A 23658-nucleotide genomic window follows, 5' to 3' on the forward strand; every position below is an offset into this window, starting at 1 on the left:
TAAAAGTTAAAAGGACTACTGGAGCTACATTAGCTAACACAGCTTTTACTAGCTCAACAATATGCAAACAGAGAGGCAAAACACTTCACTTAAAATTCTACCCAGATTGATTTTTGGGGGTGGTTTATATCTCTGGGTTAAACTCACTTTAAGGGTATGCACTTCAGACTTCACAGCAGCATTATTTAGGCTCAAAAGCTATCAGCTCCAGCTTCTGTTGACATTTACACAAGCAAATCCTGGAACTTCTTTTACAATTTTCATCTTTGTGATGAGTTGCAAAAGAGCTGTGACTGCTGCCTCCACATGGTTTTTATTAACCAAATTCTTCATCATTTAAAAGCCCTGTTTTTTCTGTTAAGTTAAAATACTAGGATGCTTTGTTAAAGAGTAACTTATGCTCAGCATCTGGTTTATCTCCAGCACAGACAGGATAGGTGGTGTGTGGCCTACAAAGAAAAACAGTGCTATCTTTAACCTACATCTCACATGTTAGCATTTAGTAATTGCAAGAACCTGGCTGAGTTAATTCTGCAAATAGTAACATGGCACTGGGACCTAGAACACACCAGAAATTAGTGCTTATGGGTAAAACACAATCTCTGGCCTTCCCTGTGAAGATACAGGTGGGTCAGATTTCACAATCTATTTACTGAGTCTGCAGTTCACAGGCAAGTACAGGGGTTTTTTTCCTCCATAGCAACATGATCAGAAACTGGCCATATATATGTATCTTTTGTAGAGGTCAAAGACAGACAGCTGTACTAGAAGACTTGCAAGGAACAAGTCAAACTCCTGGAGGTGTGGGTTGTTTTTTTTTTTTTTTCTTTAGGGGAAAAATTTCACACCAGCACAGCAACATTTTCAAAGTCTATGTTAACCAATTATTACACTGCTCAGTAAAGTATTGCCTTCAGCATTTAAAGCCACTCTGGAGGTCTTTGTTAGAAGCTTGAGAAGCATAACAAGCAAGAAGCAAATTGTAAGCAAGCTATCAAGTAACAGAAAACTGGGGGGTGGGGGCTTAGTACCCTTGAAAAGGCTTCTTTGTTTGCTTGGAATATTTCATGTAAAGTTGCATGTGACCACTTCTAATGCCAGTTAAAGATTAGTTTCTGGGCTTACTTCATCATTCAATCATATAGAAAGACAATGAAGTTCAGCTATAGCTGAGACCTAGAAAATGGAAATGGCACCACCAACATGAAGACTAAGTGAAAGTGGATTACACACATATTACACTGGAAATGGCCCATTTGAGAAAGCAAAATACAGTTTTCAGACAGTGAACTTAAACTGCTCCGGAATAAGTTAAATAGGTTGTTAGAGCAGAAACAGATACACCAGAGAACAAAATATTACCCCAATTCCTGTAGGGAATGTTTTATTGACCCCTATAAAAAGGGAGGAGTAAAAAGTTTACAGTTTTTCAGTATGTGCAAGAGAAATCACTTTTCTAAGCCATAACACAAACCTTTTTTAAGAATCTTATTGGGGACATCCAAACTCTGCAAATCCCTCATATCACTGGACAGCTTTCTTTTTAAGCCAACCCCAGGTAAACTGGAGAGAATAGCTCCCAAAGACTTCTTGTTGTCATCAAAGTAGAGATCCAGAACATGATGGGTAACAGAAGAATCAGTGCTTCTGAATACATCAGACTCTTGGGACGGGGTTTTTGTTAACCTGAACATAGTATCCTAGAAAAAGAAGAAGTTATATACAGCATGAGACAATTTTGGTTTGCTTTTATCTATTAATTTTATCAGCAATAGATCAATGTTCCCACAAGGAGCCTAGCAATGGAGAAAGGTCTGTATCAAAGGTCACTTCCCAATTGCATGAAGTAAGGCCATATCTCTCCCTACAGCTCCTGTCTCAGGAAATTATGTTCCTGTCATACTAAAATCTTCAGTAGAAAAAACCACTAACACAACTGACCCCCACATGAAGGCATCACATTGTTTTCTGAAGAAAAAGGTTCACTCTTATTTTTTTGAGGAAGTACATCCCAATAAGAGATCCAACAGCAATGGAGAGAACAGGCTTATCATTAAAGTAAGTGCCTACTCAGGTGCAGACAAAGACAATGGCACATAAATCAGAAAGATCCATAGACTATTTTTGGTATTTTTATGTTGAACACTTTTTGCGTTACCTTTGAGGACCCAGCAACAGAGTTATCTTCCACAGCTGACTGTGTGTTTATGCTACTCAGAAATGCAGGTTTCAATCTTGTATGGGATGTTCGACTAGAGAAAGGTGCTGTTAGACTATCATGCACATTTTCAAAGGCTGGGAAAAACATCTCACACATTATCTAGTCAATTAGAGAAAAAAAAAAAAAGAAAAGGTAATAATTACAACATAGATGTTTATGTTTATGTGAACACAGAGCCACAAACTTCACTGTTTCTAGATGCCAAGAAGCTTGCAACATCCAAGACATTCCCCAATGCCCATGGGAAACCTGGATGGCAGTGCCCACCACAACCACAGTCACATTCCAAGGTGCTCTTCTGGTGCCCATCTCCCTTACCAAAGGATCCTGCTCCCCAACAGCAACAAGGGCAACAGTTTGTTGCATGCTCCTCCTGATCCTACCCATCTCCATTTTGACCCTGCCTCCAGAACTCTTCAGATCATGCTTTCCCATCAAAGCCAGTTAACAAAGATGTGTTTAAACATTCCTTGTGTTCTTCATCCATCTCCTCCATCCTCAAGCAGATTTAACCCCCAGCTTAAAGCCTGCTCCTCTTCTCACCAGTCCACACCAAGCATCTTGCCAAATCCTCATCTCATTTTTATAAAAAGCTGCCTGTGTGGATGGTTCCAGAGAACCTGATGATGGGCTGTTAGCACTTAATGTGTCTGACTTCCCATAAGGAACAAAATGCTACAAAGACTGCAGGATTTTTCCAACACAGGGCAGCACGCAGCTTCCTCTCCTCAATCCTCTGCCACTTCCCACATAAAAGTCATTTTTTGGTGGGTCCTAAAATTAGCAGCCTCAAGCCTACGCAGTGGAATTCACAAATATATAATCCCTCCAGCTGAGGCATCAACCAAAACCAAGAGGTGCCTCACAAAGCATGATGCTAAAAAGGTTTATTGGATAACCTCCTGAATCAAACTATCCTTTGGGTGTTTACTATCACCTGAAATACCATGAATTTTACTTGGTTGTGGGATTAAAAGCAGCACAATGGCCAAATAGTTGGTAAATACATTTTATACCTTTTGGGCTTCTTTCTTCATTGAGCTCCATTCAGGATTTAAGGCAACACAATAAAGAAATTCCTTCAATGCTTCCTCAGTCCTTTCCAATCCAGAAAGAGCTTTTGCTTTCACATAATGGCCCTGTTCACACAAAGGAAACGTACAAATCTAGAGATCATTTCTGAAGTAGCAGCAATACACCTGAAAACAAACCTGAAAGTCCAAGTCATTCTGCAGGTGAAGAACAAGATGCTTTTCAGGTAACAACCTCTTTGACATGTGTGACTGAAAGAAATTCAGTACCTTCTGGTGAAAAAAGATTCCCCAGGAACCCTCTGCTGCATCATCCCTTGCCAAAGGCGTTGCTCATTTCCCGAGAGAAGAGCTGAGAATAAGGAGGGGTGTTTTTCCCCCCAGGGGCAAAGTCTACTACACATCCTACTGTGCTTGGATACACCAGAGAACACTTTCACATACCAGGACAAACTTAAAAAGTAAGACATCTGCAAAGAAAAGGCAGTGGCACAGGGCAGACTGGCAGTGTCAACTGAGAGACTTCATGAGAGTCAGTTCTCCTGAATGTTTTACTAGGACAGAGAGAATTTTTCACCTGTCTAATTTGGCCCAAAACCATCATGAATTTAGGGCAATGTATCAATGCTTAACCTGAAGCATTTTAGCCCACCCTACCTCTCCCATGTGTTCTGGAGTAACACATCCATGGCCAACAGCTACGGTAGCCAGCTTGGGAACAAATCCTACTTTACTTGTTACTAGTACCAAGAGTGGAATGCTTCACCTCTGAACTTACCTGCAAGTATCAAACTACAGTTCTAATTTGACTTCAGAAATTACTTCCTTTTCAATGAAAAGAAACGAAGTGTGCATTTAAACATTTCCCCCTTGCTTATTAGACAGAAGTGTGCTCTACAAGTCCACCCCTGACCCATGTGAACATCTCTGGGCTGTACTGAAAGCACAGCTTCATGCATCTAAGAGACTGCCTAGATGAGCAGATCCACTTTTCTTGCTTCATAATAATGTTGAAAGATCCAGTATCACACAATCTTCCTCAGCAGGTAACTCCCTCATTCTTTCAATACTGCTGTCCAAGCTGAGACCTGTTAAGATCTTTACCATCCCACTGGAATTGGAAGAAGGAAGCTTATGACAAAAGCAAGCAGCAAGCACTGCATAGGCCAGGTTAATTAACACAATTATCATTTGGTGACCTGTACAAGAATTTACCAATTATCATTTGGTGACCTGTAAACATCAATTCTCTCCAGGAGAGATACATTTTTCTTTTCCTCAATGCAGTAAGAAAAGATACTGTGAGGCCTGACCCTGACCTTCTTGCCTGGATGCCTGCACAGCCTCCATATAACCTTTTACACGCCTGCCATCACTGCCAGCATTACTGCACTGCACTGGGGAGCCTACAAGCTTGTTTGGACTTGTCCTTCAAGGCTGTAAGAGCAATGGCCTTATTTGACCTGCAAGGGAGGACTGAGGTGGGCTGTCCACAAAGTACCTAAAGATCCAACCCCAGAAGTTAGGCCCAGGAACCAGAGGCCCCTATACTTCAGAGACTACCACTGCCACCTTTCCCTTTCCTATTTTCATATATCCCTGACAAGCATCAGACTGAAAGGGAGATGCAAGCAGGACCATGAGTAGCAGACAGGAGGGCAGTTCTGTCTGCCTCTAAATAAAAACACAACTGGAAAACTCTCCCTGCCCTACAGAGTCTTGGTTTTCATAGCAACTGAGAAAGAACCAACTTATCTATAGCTCGAATGACTACTGCACACCAAGGAGTTTCACCAGTAACTCAGCAAGCCACTACATCTGTTACCAATAAGCCAAAAGATACTGGTAGGTGAACACTTGCATCCTAGGAGCTACTGCCAGAATTAAGTTTAATTTTATGTTAGGTTTGGTTTTTTTAACTACACAGCTCATGTTTGAGCTAATCTCTGCTACTGGATGAGATGCTGCAATACACAAAACAAAGCAGATGCCCAGAACTCCTGGAGAACATGGATTCTGGGTCAGCACAGCTTCTGTTGATGTCCTCACAAACATGAAAGCACAAGTGAAGTATGTCTGAGACACTGCTGGTTACGCCATGATGACAAATTTCATTTTCAATTACTTCTTCAGAGATGTGATTAATGAAACCTTTATCCGCCTACGACTGACACACATCACATTTCCATGGATTCAGGCAAACAGAAGACACTTCAAAAAAATATCTGAATGTACATTATTAATTTTTCTCCCTCTGCACAGAAACCCAGCCAGCATCAACCAAGATGGGATTCCTGACTTGATGAGAAATTATCCAAGACAGAGAAGCAAACTGGATGCAAGGGAAGATTATGAACTGCCTTGCAACATGAAAGGTTTTAATGGGTGACAGCACAGATAGCCTTCAGAGAAAATCACCTAACTTGCCAGAGACTTGGTGTTTCAGACAGCACCTCTCTGCCTGCTCTGTATTAGCCCTGACTGGGAATGGAGCACTAGATGCATAGTCCTGCCTGCTCAGGCAGGAGGCTCCTTAGTCTCCACAGGAAGACAATTTCTGCCTAAAATCCTTCCCCAATTCCCCACGCTATGCTCTCCCCACTGCTCAAACCTGTGCTGCAGTTTTGCTGCTGACAGGAGAGAGACTGACTGCAGATGTAATCCTAGGTGGGGTGAACTGTTGGACACTCAGTCCAGCCTCAAGCAACCAGTAGTAGTGAGGGGCACCACGTGCTTCTTCCATTTCTCCCTCCTAACATCATTTCTGATACTTGCTTCAAACTGCCCACTGCTCCTTGTAGCACATGCTTTGGTTATGAAAAAAATCCCAACCCCTCTATGAAACACCATGACACAGATAGACAGCACAGACATGAAATCTTAGGATTGAAGAGGGAAAGAAAATAATCCCTGAAATACAGCGCAGGTGGCTTCTCAGCAAAACACACTGGCCAGCAGGCTGTCATAGTCACCCATTTCCTGGACACACATCCATCCCAGAGGGACCTGCAGGGCCATCCTGGGCTGATGGAGCCTTATAGACTGATTCTCCTGCCAAGCTGCAGCACAAGCTGTTACAGATAATAGGCACCATGACCAAAACCACACCACCAGCTGCCCACCACCAAAATCCCACCAGCCGGGGAGATTCTGAGGAGCTTCCAGACTTATTCTTTGAAGAACTTAAGACGTTTTTGGCCCTGTTGATGCCACGATGCTCTTTCAACACCATGCCCAACACAGAGAGAACTCCGAGAAGAAGCAGTTTTCATTTTGGTCTTTACAAAGGGCAAGCACCGTACCGCAGGCCAGTGGGGTTTGCTCCGGCACAGGATGTCCGCGTCGTGAAGAGCTTGCTGGTAGTTCTTCATCAGCGTACAGAGCTCTGCCCGCTGTGCTATCAATGAACACTTGCAAGGAGCTGGAAAACAAAAACAGTCGCAAGGAACTTCATTAAAAGAAGTACCAGGACATGTTAAATACTATAACCTCATATCCAGCCACAGTAACAAAAAAAGTCACTGCTTTCCACCCACTGCATTTATACTCTCCTGTAATGGAAAAAAGGCAATTCCTTCATTCTTTCCTGCCTAAAATATATTCTTCTCACTCTGAAGCAATCGCTGTGTTTTATCTAACAGGACATATTTCATATCCACAAACAGGATGCCACTGCTTATTTACCCATCTTGCTTACAGGGCACTTCAGAAAGCAAAAAGAAAAAAGCTGCAAATGTTTCTACTCTCAGTATGGAGAAAGAAATCACCAGAGCAGACCTTCAGCTAAAACGTTACCAGAAGCCATTAAATAACAAAAATGCATGCAGTCTTTACACTTCATATCCACTTGCCTTCCCCAGGGCAAGCAAACCTCTCATGATCACACACCTTGCCTCCACAAATTCATGAATCATTCAGTTCACATGGATTATAAAGTTCCCAAGCATTATTAATCTGTCCTTTCTTAAGGTCTCTAGAACACATGTTAATTTCACAGAAACACTGGCTGATCCATGTTCAGCCTGTCCACCAGGACCTTCAGCTCTTTTCTGCAGATCTGCTGTCTAGTCCAGCCCATCCTGTTGCACAGAGTTATTGTGTCCCAGGTGTACTTCCTTTGCAGAAGTAGGCACTGCTGGTCAGCTCATACTCCAGGTTGTTGGTTTGATGACAGCCCTGCCCTTCAACACATGAATCGCTTCTTCCTCTCCCAGTTTGGTGTCACTGACAATGTGCTCTTGCCTGTGATGGAAGCTGTTAGTAAGGTGCTGAACTGTGTCAACCCCATTACCAACAACACCTGGACAATGCCACTGGCAGCCATCTGCCCAGCAGCTCCCAAGCCACTAGGGATCACCTCATGCCCATGGTCCAGTCAATTCTCCACCTCCCTGCCACGTCCCCAGCTTGGCAAGGACACTGCAGCAGGCTGTGGCAGCATCCTTGCAAAATACACACTAAATCCCAAATAATGTTCTGCTTTTGTTCACTAGAACAGATATGTCATCATAGGTGATGAGATTTATGAGAGATTTACTCTTGGTCACTGGTGACCTTCATGTACTGGGAGAGGCCTCTGGAAGGCTGGAAGGGGGCTGCTGGCAGCTAAGTGCAGTAATCCTTTCCCAAACGTGAGCTGGTTAAAACTGTCAGAACTGGTAACAATCTTTAAAAAGGCTTCAAGGTGTGCTGAAAGACAGTACCATGTTTCTGTAACTTTTAAACTTCACATCCAAACTAGCTCACATCTAAACTTTTCCAACAAATATCCCCTTATGCGTGTTCACACACAGGGCTCCTGTCTCCATACTCTCTTCGGCCTGCTTTGGCTTCACTGTTTGGATCTCACTTCAGCACCAGCATCCTAAACACACCCTCAGTAAGAACACATCACCCATACACAGCCCAGGTACAAGCACATATGCATGGACACACAGAGCAAGCACAACTGCTGCAGGTGCCACCACTCTTTAAGTTCAAGGACCTACAAGGAGGGATGGCCCAAGATCACATCCCCCTCCCACCTCCTCCCCTCTCTTGGGCTGATGCTACTGCTTGTGCAGCAAACCAGGCTCGCACCCTGCACTGAAAACCAGAGCAAAGAATCAATTGACTGGAAGTTAATTCAACAGCAACAAATAAAGAGAAAGGTTGAAGAGGATCAGTTTCCCCTCAACTAGTTCACTGTCCAGCCACACAAACTTGAGTGCCAGGACACCGGATGAGAAGGAAAGAAGCAGCAAGGAGCGCTGCCTTTTTTGGCTGTTGCGTGGACTGACGCCAGATACACTAACTGCAGCATGGCATACCCTGGCTGATGCTTCTCCAACTGCTCTCAGACAGTGACAGCTAGAGACTACACTTAAAGAGCTCTGCAAAAGCTCACAAGGTGGGGTTCAGTGCTGGTTTCTGCTTGTGTGGTTTTATGGTGGTTTGTTGTGGTTTTTTTTAACTATTACACAGGCAGACTGCTGCATGCAGGGATCCACATTTCTACCTGATAGTTTTTAAAAAGACTTCAAGTTAAATGAAACTGAAAAGCAATTAACCTAAGATCTTCAAGTAAGCTTTTTGTTCCTTTTAGTAAATGCTCAAATACAAAATTATTTAGCTGCATTTGAACAGTAAGGAATTAATACTATATTTCCATCTTTGTAACTGCTCTAGGGTACCCAGCTGCAGGGTATGCTGAGGTGGGTAGAAGCAGCAAGCAGAGTTAGGCACCTCCATAGGAAAGCAGTGTGCAGGGTAGGGTATTTCTGACATCATAGGGAAAGGAAGCAGTGTGAGATTAGGGGACAAAGCAAGTCAGCTTGCTGCTTCTATTCACTACTGCACATTTTAACCACACTGATGCTTTCCAGCACTCTTCAGTGCCAACAGACCCAGAGAGAGAACAGGTTCATCAGCTCTTTTTCAGGAACTTATCTTCACTGCAAGAGTTTTAAGCAAAAAAAAAAAAAGCCATTGCAGAGCACAACAGTGTGGGAAGAATAGCAGATCCTCCTGAAGCACAGTCCAAAGGGTCTCACAATACAAAGGGAAAATAAGCCAACCTGGAGGCAAGCCAGAAAAGCTACATGTATTCAGGGCTAGTACCTCTTGTTCCCTGAGACTCAGTCAGCAAGCAAAAGGTGTGGCCCATCTTAATGAGTAACTGGCAGGGAATGTTTAGTTAACTGAGAGAAAGGATAAAAAAACCCAACAAATCAAACAACTTTGCTAAAGACAACAGTATTTATGAGACTTATAGTGTAACAAGTATTCTACAGGGAGAGGAAGCCTCTAGACTAGATGCCATAGCATCTAGTCTAGAGTGGTGCCTAGCCACCTCCATCATTCAGGCTCACCTCACTCACAGAGCAAGCAGTGCAGCCTGAAATCTTGCTGGCTCTACACCCAACCCATGCATCCCTAGTTCCCAGCCTCCTGCTATCAGCAGGACTGTCCCAAGAGGGTCTGCATACCATCAGGGCAAAGCCAGATGGACTGAAACCTCATTCTTTGTCCAACTCAAGGCTCACATGGAAGTGGGATGAAAAAGTGTATACCCACCCACAGTCTAAATAACTACAGGGTTTCTACAGAGCACCATGATATTGAGTTGTTCCATGCCACAGCAAATGCTGTGGTGAAAATAATAAGTCACAGAAGGTGGAAGGAGAGGGCTTGAGGATGTACAGAGTTTGTGAAAGCTGCTGGATGCCAGTATACAAGTATGCCAGTGTTCAAGACCATGCTCAGCAACGCCTTGAGCAACTCAATCCAATTGCCTAGTGAAAAGTGTCCCAGCCCATGGGACTAGACGATCTTTAAGGTCCCTTCCAACTCCTAACATTTTGATTCTACACTATAAGAACTGTCAAGTTTATTTTTTTTAATTAAAAAACAAACAAGCAAAGAATCAAACAAAAGACAAAACAAAAACAAGCAAAACCCACAAACAAACAAAACAAACCTGAAGAAACAACCCTAAAAGAAAAAGCTGCACAATAGTTAAAAGTTTGTTTTAAAATAATGCACCCTTTCTCTCTTTTGGAGATAAAGAGCAGAGAAAAAGATTTATTTTATGAAATGGCTCATTATTTCAGGCCATATTAAAAAAGAAAAGCATAGAAAATTTTACTGTTTCCACAATACCAGCAGATGGCATTTTGTGAATCCATCTCCTCCTGGGAATCTACAGCTGCACAGCAAAATTTATGTCCTTGTCAGCATCAGGGATGCAGTACTGAGGCTCCCATGATCTGCGGCTCTGGGCAGCTGGAACACAGGGACTTCCTCCAAGACACAAGTCTTGGAAGTCTTCCCAAGCATCTCCCTTCCCCCAGCCATAATTTCACTGTAACAGACAAAACCCTAGCCCATACAGGGCCCAGAGCAGAGGAATGTTTGGGTCTTTGCCTCCTGGACTCTCCTATGGACCACCAAATATTGCCTACCCTGAGTGTGGTTGTCAGCTTGGATTTCTTCAAAATCATTAATTCTCCTCTCACACCATGTTTGTGTGTTTGCTCATCTGCACATTTTTTATACTATGTTACAGAAGCTATCACCCAGAATTACTTTTCTAGATATGCCCAAGAATTCAAGTTTTTTAAAAAACTATTCTGCTGAGTTCGGGAAGCTGGTAGGAGAACAGGGCTCCCCAAAATCTCCTTGTGCCTGGAAGGCAGCTAGAGGAATTATGAGAATTTGCCCAACTGACCATAGATTATGATAGAAGTTTTACTGTAATAAACTACACAGTGACTTCTTCCAGGAACTCAGAACAGAAAGAACAAATTTAAAGAACTCTCTAACTCTCCTTATCTGATAATTCTTCCTAGAAAATTGCATCTTCTTCAAACCTATTTCAATACTAAGCGTATTTCCTGAAGGCATGAACAGAACTGAAAGAGTCATCACAGAAACCTTTCAGTATTGCTTGTAAGAGTCAGCCTGCACAGTATTTCAGTAGAAACTTCTCTCACATTTTAAAGAAATTTCTGCCCTGGAGAGAGAAAGAAACTTGGTTTGTTTTGCTACATTATGCATTTAATTCTGAACAATTCAGTATTGAAAGCCTTTTAATAAGCTTGAAAAATAATATAAAATATTTTTTTTTCAGTGAGAAATAAGCAAGTTCTAGTAATTAGCTGAATAGCAAATTAGCTTTTCACCTCCAACTTCATGTAAGCATGACAAGTCCACACACAAAAAATGGATGCACAGGATTGTTTGGTAGGGAAAGAGGGGGTGGCAAAGAGAAAGGTGCAGTTTAGATAAAATAATTAGCAGAAGTAGTAAAGACATTCAGGACTTTAAAATAAAACTTCATTTCACAACAAAGATGAAAACCAGCTTCCCAAACCCAATTAAGAGGGACAATGACTATGACCACCTACTTGCAATCAGCAAACCCATGTTTTCTAAATCATCAGTCCACCTTAATTGGATTAACAACTGGACTTTGAAAGGTATACATATTTTCTGAATAACGTGGCTTTTCCTTCTTGCATTTAAATCACTGGCATTTTCCTGAAGTGGAGTAACCAAAGACCCCAGAGGAAATGTGCAAGAGCTTTTAGTGCACAGAGAATGCAATAAAAGATGGCTCTTCCTCCAGAAATCTACTTGTGCAACCCAGCACCCTTCCACAGCACTTAGGCACTTGTGAACAGGACTCTGCAGGCATTTTCCCTGGGGGACCAAGGGACCAACACTGGCAGGCAGTAGTGTATGGCCTTAGGCACCCTTGAAATAGGTTCTGGTGAGGATGAGGAGCACAGGGCACCACCATCCTCCACTTGGAGCCTATGCCACCAATTTTTAAGGAAGATTTAATTTCAAGAATGATACTAATTTCTCTCAGGTCCCAGTATTTTGCTGCTCAAAAGTCTAGGCTTAAAAACCCAGCTCTTGTAGTGTGCTGAACAAAATGCTTTAGATTCTCAGCACTCTTATTTCAGGCTCAGTAAGTCCTCAGTTAGGAAGCTCCATATGTTATTTAAAGCTGGACTGTCATCACTGCTAAGCACAGCTAATCACTGTTCCCATTATTACTCAGGAGATACACTGTAAGGGAAGTTGTATGCTACCCAGAAGAGCTGCTACAGATGATGCAGCTCATTTTGCATCCTTGCTTTTGTGCTGTAGCTCTGGCCTCATGAGGAAGCATGCCCATTAACATTACATTATTACAAATTAATGTATTACGAATTACATTAACCTACAGTTTAGGTTCCATGTCCACAACTCCAAAGCCAATGATAACCTTCCTCTCAAATTCATGTCATGAATTGTAGCAGCAGAAGTCCGAAACTCAAGAAAGTCCCAACATGGAGCTAAGCACAATATATGAGATCATTGCTCCCTCCTATGCAAATCCTCATCTTTCAACACTCTGCTAGATGCCTGCTACTGTTTCCAGATAATACAACATGAAACAACACACTCTCCCTGTATTTTCAGTTCCCACTCTACCCTTTGGACATTTGGGCTGCTTCACATGATGTACCCCAAGGTCATCTATGGCCTCTTGCCATCATATAATTAAAAACAGTAAGTACACAAATATGACTCATTTTTCAATGCTTACTAATTGACCCAGCATTTAGTTCAAGGCTGGGAAAGGTTTCCTACCAAAGCCTCAGTCACAATGGAATTATCCTCTCAAACAGCAGGTACAGAGACTGCCCCAAATCAAGACATCTACTGACTGAAGTATGACATAACAAGCAAAGATTCAAAACCAAAACAAAAAACATCAAGGGGTCAACCCCCCACCAGATGTTCAAAGCACCCAAGGAAAAGTTCTGATCTTCCCAAAGAAACAGGGACCTATGCTAGGTGCAAAAGAACCTGTGATTGCAAGGAGACTCCAAAGACATCATTGTACTTTGCGGACAAGGCGGGACCAGCCAAGTAGATCTCCCACAGTCACAGTTTATTTAACAAGATCAGTTTACAGCCAGATATTCTATCATAAAACTACCTTACCAGTGACAACATAGTTGCCTGCTTTGACACAACCACTACGTAAGCTACATTTCTTGAAGTTACCCTTCAGGTCTCTGTAACCTCTTTTTCCAGTTAAAGCTTGTTTCAGAATTTCTGACTTTTGCAAAAAAGGACCCTCTTGTTTCTCTGTTACTACCTCACTTCTTCTGTCCTCAAAACAAGCAGGTCCCTCAATACATTTGCAAAAAAGAAAAGAGTACTGCAAAACCCTACTAATTTTAAGATAAGGAAGCACAAGTCTTCTATAAATGTCTTTCAAAAGCAAGAGACATTCTGTTATACTTAATCAAAGAAAAAAAAAAGAGTATGCTGTTTGAAGAGACTTCAAAAAATCTTCAGACTTTAAGTAGGTATAGTTCATTCTCAACGATTGCTGAAGCAGTTCAATTATTTATAGGAAATTACATCTGGGTTACATACATGAAGGGGGAGGGGAAAATACAGTTCTATACCATTTAAGATGGGGTAAGTTACATGAGCAACATTAATTACTTTTTTAAAAAACACAGAAAAAAACCCCAAAAACCCAAAGGAAGACTGTCTACTGTACAACATGATGCCTTCTCCCCTTTGCCAGTGATGAATAAGCCTCCTGACCACTTTGGCTCTGGTCTTGCAGCCCAGCAATGCCTCTGCCTTCAGCAGACCCTCTGCAAGCAGGCAAAACCTTCCAGAGATCCAAGTACAGGACCTGAGCACTCAACCACAAGCTCTGTACAAACCAAGAGTAACATGAGCTTCTCCTCCAAATGACTTGACATGTTTCCAGTAGTGACATACATGAAGTATTTACTACTATTTTCCAAGCCCTAATTCACAGTAAAATGGGGGGGGGGGGGGGGAAGAAGTGGGGGAGGCACTGTGGGGCAGAACTCTGAAAAATATTTCAAGTTTAAAAATAACTCTGGGATTACTGCAACAGTCTCTAAGTAACCTTGATTCCTACTTTTACATGTTTTTCTGTCCATGTAGAACAGGGCAAAGAGGTTTTGGACACACACTTTAAGTGGATTCCAAGACTTTACAGAGGGATTCCACGATTTTACAGAGGGATGGGAAAGTTCCTTTTTTAGCACAACTCCTCTAAGCAGCAAGCAACTACTATTTTTTGTAGCAGGTAATTTCAGAAACACTACCTCTCATTATTCAGTTAAAGTCACCTTACATCAGGAGGTAAAAAATTAAATATTCTTCTGATAAATTATTAAAATGACTGAACCAGTTGCTGTTGTAGGAGGTATGACAGCTGTCTACCATGACTTTTTTGTTGGTTTTGCTAAATGGCTGGTACAATATCAAAGACTTACTTCTTTACTACTGCAAACAGGAAAGTATACCCAAGACCCTGTGAGGAAGGAAGATTTGGCAAACATCTTTTTTATCATATCAGGAAAAGACAAATGACCTTATCTTTAATAGCAGCCTTCTATAGATGGTATACAAAAGAAGAGACCATTAAAGTATTCTAATATATATAATGCACATACAGGTGCATATGGATGCTCTCTAGCAGTTTTCTTTGAATAAGACTTTGGTGCACCATTAACAAGGGTACAACCTTAGAAAATGGCAGAATTAATAAAATGCATACAATGGCATCAACAATCTCTACAAAAACTTAAGCACAGCTCTCTCTAAAGACAATTCAGTCCCTTTACAGACTGGGGATCTTTGCTTCTTCTGACCTTGACCCAGGATTAACAGAGAAATCCATCACTAGTCAGGGCTGCAGTAGGAAAGCACCTGAAGAGTGTACCACCAGTCCACCAAGAAATTCTGATCACCCTTTCCCACCCTTATCTGAAACAACTTAGACACAGACATAGAAGGAAAATGCCCAAGCAAATTATTCCTGGGGCATGGCAGAACACTTGCCAACACCCATCTTATGGCTGTAAGCACTCACAGTCTAACTCAAAGAATGCTTGGCTTGAAGTTTACCTATGCCATGCTCTCCAGGAAGGAGTGCAACCCCACGATCTAGCATTTACCTGGCAGGAAAATCTACAGCAATTGCTCTTGAATCAACTCACACTGAAGGTCTGTAGCTCCTTTTGTCTTTTTTCTACTGCCTCCTGGCTTGCCCCACCCCCTTAATTCAACTCTTACAAAGAGAGAATTTGGTAGGCATCAGATAAATTTCCATTAATTGCTTGACCACAAAAGTAATTAGTGTTGAGTGGCCACAATAAGCTTTCTTTTGGATCAGACCAATTTATGATGATCATCCACTGGGATGAGAGGGGAGGGCTCTCCAAGGTCTGGCCAAGAGAGGCAGATTCTCCTCTTTCCACCAAAGCTCACAAAAGCATCTGCATTTTGTTCCTAGCAACACCACAACCACCACGCTGTGGGCCAGAGGTCAGTGAGCAGCTCTGCACTCCCAGAGACCAGAGCATCCCCAGCAGGCACACAGCAGCATCTCCCTTGCCTGCCCTGTAGCACTGCTACCTCTAACACTACTTTGGGCTTGGTACAAACTCACCTCCTCTCCTTGGCCTTTCCTACACCATCCTTTATCCACTTGAAACAAAGACCCACACAGATGTATGTGCAAAGGAGCCCTTTCTTCCTAAGGCCTCAATCTGTCACTGTGTTATGAAAACTCTATGATACAGCTGAGCTTTATCTCCTATATGCTCATTCTGGAAACCTTGGCAGGGGCGGAACTAAAATCCTGAGCAATGTGAGTGGCTGCATGCATTAGCTATCCCCCCCCTGCCCCAGGACAAACATAGTTCTGCTCAGAAAGAGTCCATCACACTAGAAGTAAACACAATCACTTTGAGTGTTTGCTGAGCTCTTACAGCCTTCCAGAAACAATGATCTTCTCCAGCCTGATAAAACTCTGCAGCAGTGGGTAACTACACACTGAAGCAACATGTCTCATGTAGAAACAAGCTGTCCCAGAATACCAGCATTCAGATAGGATGTGTGCCACCCTCAGGGCTGGGACCCAACCGTACAGCACACAGCAAGCAAAAAAAAATCCACACATCACATCACAGGAGCCAGGGCAGGGTCACCCCTCCACACCCCAAGAAGCTAATTTGAGATTAGAGTCAGGTGGGCACAAGGTCACAGCCCTTCCCAGCAGAGCCACAGCCCTGTGGGCAGGCTTGAGAGACCACCCAGGACCTGTAACATGAATGCTGTCTAACGAATGCACCCTCATCCCAACGAGAGCTTCATCTCTTTTAGAGCTGTACCTGGGAAAAGCTCTATTCACAATCTTCCCAATGAAGCAACAGCTACCTGTTGCCTCTGTAACTGAGAACTGCTTTGGAGAAATAAATTAAAAAAAAAAAAAAAACAAAAAACAAAAACAAAACCAGAACACACTCCCAAAAGCACATCCTCAAAATAAATTTATTTGTCACTGAAATCTAGCTTACTTTAATTTCAGGCACACAGCTTAAAGAGTCTGTATGCCTGAATATAAGGAAATAACTACTCCTCCCAAGCACAGTCCCTCCAGAGAGTACCTCCATCAGCAAGAGCAGCAGGTTAAAGAAAAAAGGGTGCAGAAAGCACATACTGCACAAAGAGGCTCCAAACCCAAATAAACAAAAGAAAACAACCCCACAAACAAAGCAATCCCACACACATATATCATATATTTCAGTTTAACTAACCTAGGAGTCCAATCAAAAGGCTAGTTAGAAGAGAAGGGATGTCAGAGAGGAAGCCCACCCCACACAAATGAAATTCAGAAAGCTGGGGTAACAGCCATGAGAGCAACATTTGGACAATACTTGATATTATGATGGCTGAACAGCATAAAGCTTGGCACAAAAAATGATCCATCTGGAAACAAATGCTTTCTTTCAAGCAGCTTGACATGTGCTTGCTCTGAAGCTGTGGTAATTAGATACCTTACAATAATGGAGGATCTATTACAATGTCTATAGCAGAGGAAAAAAGAAAGGCAGTGACTTTGTATAATACAGCAGAGATCACCTCTCAAGAGGACTGGAAGGATCAAATAGCAAAGCTGATTTTCTTAAGAACAAAAAACCCCACTCAACCACACCTGAATCCATATCAGACTACAGTAGTGAACATGGGAGCAGCACTGCTGTTGTAAATGTGATAGTTAAGGATAAAAGATGAACATACTCACTGACAGTATGAGTTTGTAAGACTAACTAGTTCAACTGGAAAAAGCTGACAATTTGAAGGCATGTAGATCTCTTCCCAGGCCTGAAATATGTATCAGACATTCCAGATTGCACCAGAAATGTAATTCAAGAATTGAAGCACCTCAAGAACTAAAGTGTCAATCAGGAGAAGGTCACAATCAAAACGAGCAAAATGACAGGAAAACTTGCTTTAATATTGCATCACACAAAGCTAGCTGCAACAAATAGAGTAGGAAAGTATTTCACAAAAAACACCAGTAAAAAAATCCCACTGAAGTATGTGTACTGCCAAGAAACCTGGAATTTTACCTAACTTTATATCACAATTGTATTATCAATGTGTTCATGAGCCTGCAGTCACTTAAAAAAAAAAAAAAATTCAAATAGCCAGGCCCTTAACACGCTTGTGCAATACACGAGCATTTGGAGGTTGTAAAAAGCACTTATCTTCTCACACATCAGAAGTGGGTTCAGCCAGGAGTACAGGAAACTGAGAGGACACCTCATCACAATTTACAGCTTCCTTACAAGGGGAAGTGGAGGCCCATGCACTGATTTCTTTTCATTGGTGACCAGGGACAGGACCTGAGGAAACAGCATGAAGCTGAGTCTGGGGAGGTTTAGGTTGGATTTTAGGAGAAGATTTTTCACCCAAAGGGTGGCTGGGCACTGGAAGAGGCTCCCCAAGGAAATGGTCATAGCCACAAGCTTGATAGTTGGACAATGCTCTCAGGCACCTGGTGTGACTCCTAGGGCTGTCCTGTGCTTTTTAGTCACTCACATGCTAACATTTCAACACTGAACAGTTGGAAGAGTTGTGGGGTTTTTCCTTATTTACCATGATACTTGGCTGGAAAACAAGAAGGCAACTTCAGCATGCAGAAGAGCAGTGAACGTGTGGCAAGAATTTAAGAACACAAGGCTCATACACAGCAGTTCAATTTGTGAGGAACAGCACCAGCACGCACAAAACATCAAAAAAGATGATGGGCTGGGGGCATGGGCTGCCCTTCATCAGTAGGAATTTGGATCCACTACAGGGAAGTTTCAACATGTAAGCCTCTGGAATTTGGATTTCAAAAGCTAGCAAGATACCTGTTATTATTTCCAATTACAATTTTATTAAAAAGAAAAGATTCAAGTTCACTGACAGAGTGAGGACCTTCTGAATGGATTCCCAGGCTGCTTGGGAAATCACTGAAGACAGAAATAAGGACACTGCAAAGGACTTATCTTAAGGCCCTGATGCACAACAGCCATGGCTGGAGATTGTACCCCAGGGAGAGGAAGGAGAAAGACACATGCTGTGTGAGAACACCAGCAGCACACCACAGTCTTCCCTCTCCTTTCACCCCCCATGCAGACACAGCAAGAAGCAGAGACAACAGTGAGAAACAGTTCTCTAAAAAACTCTTCAAACATTAATTTCATTGATGAGATGCTATTTTTCCCAGCAGTAGGACCCTGAACCCAAAATATTAGGATGCTTCCCTACTGAAAACTCGCCGTATCCACCAGTGACCTACATTAAGCCTCTCCTCTCCCTCTGCTTCACCTTCCTTCTTGGGCTCCATCCTGCCCTACTTTAACAGGGATTACTTCAGCTAAACCACATAATAGTTTTATAGGATAGTTTTCAGATAGGACTGAAAACTTGTCACATCTAGCTGGGAAAGTGGAAGAAACAGCAGAAGTAATGCTTTCCACAGCCAGTACCAGCTGTGAGTAGATAGTATGTTATGCTATCCCATCCCAAACTCTTCTATCTCCAATGCCTATCATTAAGCCGTGGCAAAAAACTGAAAGTGAGTCAAGGACTGGAATAACGGTGAAATTGTTTCTCTCCACAACAAAAGAAATTAAAAGAAATAATAATCAGAGCCATTTATCCCTGCATGTAACAGCTAGGATCAAGGAACGTGATTTTTAGTCAATGCGGGGAAGGAGCTCATTGACAGAGGAGCGGCACAATTTTCCCTACGCTTGTCTTTCAAAGACATTTACCCGCAGGATTTCGTCAGTGTTAAAACGACGGAGGCATTCTCCCCCCTTCCTCCTCGATTAAACCGGACATCCATCTCGCTGAGAGCGGAGGAGCGGCAGATCGCGGGGGCTGTGCCGAGCTCACGGCTCTCCCCGCCGCACGCCTCTCAGCCATGCCCGGTGCCGTACCACCCCCACCGCTCGCAGGGCAAACAGCCGGGCGCACGCACACATCCACTACTACAGGGCTACAACCGAGCGAGCAGCATCCACCTACTACTCGGCGCAGAACCTGAAAACAAGCTAGTTTTGATAAACTAAGGCTGCCACCGGTTTGGCAGAGGAGGAAGGCAGGCATTATTATTTAAAGCCAAGCTTTTCAGAGAACACCATGCACACAGAAATCCTGCGTTGTCAACAAAGAGGCTACGCTCAAAACACGAGTGGACTGTCTCTCCAACCTTGAGTATTTTGCACAGTGCAAGACAAAGGAAATCTTCTGAGCCTTTACACCTACTGATATACCATCAGATGTTTTCAAAGCTTTTATCTTGCTAAAGGTGCAGCTGCACGTAGCTGAATGAATCTGATCCACACACTCATTTCTTCCAGGAAGCCGCGGCGCGGCTCAACACGACCACTACTGCGTATCCTACGCTGAATGATGGCTTCCCCATAAATAGGAAAGCGGGTTTTCTAGAAATACTGCATAATGAGTCATCGGCAGCGAACAGCTAAACGCCAAGCACCTTCAGAGCAAGGACAAAAATACCAGTGGAACAAAAATAGCCATTCACTGGAGCAGGGGGCGGGCGTGAGGAGACCCGCTGGCAGGATTCCTGCTCGTAGCCTCCCGCAGGCTCCCTCTCCCACCACTCACCGCATGCCCCCTCCCCGCCCGGCTCCGGGACCAGCCCGGTGGCGGCGGCCAGCGCTGTCCCCGCCGCGCCCCCTCCTCCTCCTCCTCCCGCCGGCGCCACTCACCCATCTCCAGGGCCTGGTTGTACTTCTCCAGGGCGGCCGGTAGCTCCTGGCGCTCCCGCAGCGCGTCGCCCTCGGCGCGGAGCCGCCGCGCCCGGCTCTCGGCGCCGAACCACTTGTGCAGCAGGTTGCCCAGCACCACGTTGACCCGCGGGCGGCCGGCGGCCGGCGGCAGCGCGGCGGCGGCAGGGGTCGGCTCGGCGGGGCGGCGCGGGCGGTGGCAGCGGCCGCAGTCGCCGGGCTCGGCGCAGCGGCGGCAGTGGGTGTGCCCGCAGTGCAGGGTCACCGGCTCGCACAGCAGCCGCCGGCACAGCGGGCAGGCGAACAGCTCGGGCGGGCGGCAGCACGCCGGGTCGCCGAGACTCTCGCCCTCCGCCCCGCCGCCGCCGGCCGCGCCGCTCCCCCAGGGCGGGAGACGCAGCTCCTTGTCGCGGATGCTGAGAGCGACACTCTCCGCCAGCTCCCGCAGCTCCTCGGGCCGCAGCCGCGCCAGCCGCGCCGCCGCGCCGTAGGCGTCCAGCGCCTCGGCCATGCGGCCGGCCCTGGCCAGCGCGTCGGCGCGGCGGAGGCACAGGCCCCGCTCGGGCTGCGGCAGCCCCGCCAGCTCGGAACCGTAGATCTCGGCCGCCAGCTCGAAGTTGCCGCCGCGGAAGGCCTCCTCCGCCACCTGCAGCATCTCGGCGCAGGGTCCCCCCGCCGCCGCCGCCCTCGCCCCGGCCCCGGCGGCGGGCGGCAGCGCGCAGGGCCCCGGGCCCAGCTCCATGCCCGCGCGGCGCCGCCGGCCCCGGGCCGCCCTACTCCATGCTGGGCCCGCGGCGCTGCCGACTCCGGCTTCTTCCTGGGAGGGGACGGCGACGGAAGGGAGGGAGGGAGAGGGGGCGTGTCACATCTCTGCAGCAGGGGGGCGGCTCCCGGGAGGGGGAAGGGGGAACGGGGAGCGGCGGCGGGGATGGGGAGGGGGGGACGGGGGGGACGGACCGGCTCCTGGCTTATGTAAAGGGCGAGTGGTTGGGTAAAAGCACCGGAGGCCGGCAGACCGCCCGCCCTCCCCGGGGGCAGCGGCGGCACGGCGGGAGCTCCCCTTCCCTCCCTCGGTGTGCGCCCGGCCGCCGCTGCCAGGTGCCGGTGCCGCACGTGCCCGCCCCGCACGTGCCCCTGCGCCGCCGCGCCCGCACGTGCGCCCGGTCCGGCGGCGGCGGCTCCAGCAGCGGGAGCGGGGCCGGGGGGGCTTCCGCCGTGCGGCTCCTGCCGAGCTCAGCCTCTTCCTTCCCGTTTCCTGGTGCCCGGCGTTAACCGCTTCCTCGCCGGGGCCGCCGGACCCTCCTGTCCCGTCGCCTCCAGTCCCGCCGCGCCCCGGGACCCCTCGGTGTCCCCCCGCCGCCGGACACGGCCTCTCCGTCAGCAGCACCGCACCGTGTGGGTCAGGGAGCGTTATCGGTTGTTTATTTTAATTTCTCTGGTCCCCGAGAAAGCAGGTACTTGCTGTCTCTTAAATAAATAAATACACAAATAAAAAAATAATAACATTTCCCAAACACCACAACTGTTAGAAAAAAAATCTTTTTCTCTAAGTGGCAGCCTCGCCAGCACAGCTTGGGATCCACGAGTCGTGCTGAGCGCTGGCTTGTGTATCGGCAGCAACAATAAAGATAATGCAGCTGGAACTTAGTTAATCATGCGTGAGTCAGAGAGGAATCCAACTTGCTCCGCAGGAATAACAGGAGCGGGGGAAAAAAGAATAAGTTCGGCAACGTTTATTTTAGACACAGCTGTAAACAAACTACTCTGAGAAGCGGAAAGCCTGTCAATCCAATGGGGAGAGACCCACATCCAGCTGCTTTTTGGGCTGCAGATGGACAGCAGAGGGGATTTTTGGCTTTGCCTCTCTTGTTAGGCCTCTGGCCCCCAGCTAATCAGGAAAATTTCATTCATTAAATATTGTACCAAACAGTCTTGATACTATGAAAGTGTACAGATTTTCTAAAATAGTAAGATGCTAACTTTCTTTAGGTGTATGTCATACTGCACAGTCAGGCTTAAGTAAGCATCAATATTCACAGTGGAGTAAGCATGACCACAGGATCCCAGCTAACAGCAAGGAACAAGACCTTTGTTCCTCAGATCCTCAGAGCCATTCATGACAGATAAAGGATACCCGGGGACTGCCAAGAGAGCACCAGCCATCCTAGCCCCTCCAGCACCTCTGTAAAACCCTCCCCTTACTTTCATCATAGATGAGAAACTGTAGCAAGACTGACTCTGGGATGTCTGGGTCAATAAAGAAGCAGGTGGATGATGGCTATAGAAGTATTGCTGGTTTTCAGAACAGTAATACGTTTGCACTAAGTTGCTCCATGACTTATCCATTTTGCAGTGTTCATGTTCCTAACAGTTGATTCTTTGGGCAATGCTCACTTCTCCAACAATTGTACCAACTTCCTTGGCTCAAGGCTTCTACCCAGAAGGTGACCTTGGCATCCTGTTGGTATTTCATCATTCCCTTTCTTGACACGTTCTTAACTTGCAGTTAAGATGGGATGGAATCCCATTGCCATTTTATCTAAGTCACTTAGGGACATTATTCACAGCATAGAGAGGACAGAAACACGGTGGCTTGTTCTAGTCTGTGGTATCAAGGACAAGCCATGGAATCATGGACAGATGATGAAAATGTGGACTCAGTGCTAGAGCTACCTCATGGCATTATTTTCTCATTCCTATGACTCCAATATGGAAGAGCAGCATTTTGGCTGACTGCCCCCATCCCACTCATCTGGTGATTAGGCTCTTTGGCTGGGAACTCCCCAGCAGCCCTCCTTGCTTTCCTGAAGAAGGAGACAGCAGGCAAGTCCATCCTGTCACGCCACTTTTCTCCACGTGTCTTTGGACTGCTGTGTGTGATAAATGGATATGATTTGTGCTAATTAAATTGTAACTATATCAATATTTTAGAAAATAATTGTTATAAAATAATTAAGGAAAAGTATATGTGATTAGTGCTACAAAGCAGATGGACCACTTTGCAGACGTTACATGTGAAAAACAGGATACAGGATGTAGTATTGAGATAAGCAAGATCCCAAAGCAGAATCAGCCTTGGGATGAACAAAGTTGGGACGATTCCAAGTATGGAATCTAAGTTGTGGTTTAATCTATGAAATAATAAGGCTTATTTAGAACATAATGCTTACTTACATAACACAAAGCTTAGTGCACATGTGCAACCTGTAAGATTATTCAGAGGACAGAGAGGAAGACAGTGAGCCTTCCTCTGAAAAGACCACCAGAAAGCCAGGAG

The 23658-nt window shown here is 45.2% G+C and overlaps 1 protein-coding gene across 1 annotated transcript in view; it reads right to left on the minus strand.

Annotated features, from left to right (window-relative positions):
* The window catches only part of LONRF2 (LON peptidase N-terminal domain and ring finger 2), a 33966-nt gene extending 12843 nt beyond the window's left edge, over positions 1-21123 (minus strand). The window contains exons 1-5 of the mRNA XM_066545235.1: positions 20364-21123; positions 6555-6673; positions 3238-3360; positions 2159-2320; positions 1475-1700 (exon numbers count right to left, since the gene is read on the minus strand). Coding sequence (XP_066401332.1) covers positions 1475-1700; positions 2159-2320; positions 3238-3360; positions 6555-6673; positions 20364-21123 — 1390 coding nt within the window. The remainder of the gene's footprint in view (positions 1-1474; positions 1701-2158; positions 2321-3237; positions 3361-6554; positions 6674-20363) is intronic.
* Between the last annotated feature and the right edge of the window lie 2535 nt (positions 21124-23658).

The sequence above is a fragment of the Molothrus aeneus genome, chromosome 2, assembly GCF_037042795.1.
Source record: "Molothrus aeneus isolate 106 chromosome 2, BPBGC_Maene_1.0, whole genome shotgun sequence".
NCBI lineage: Eukaryota > Metazoa > Chordata > Aves > Passeriformes > Icteridae > Molothrus > Molothrus aeneus.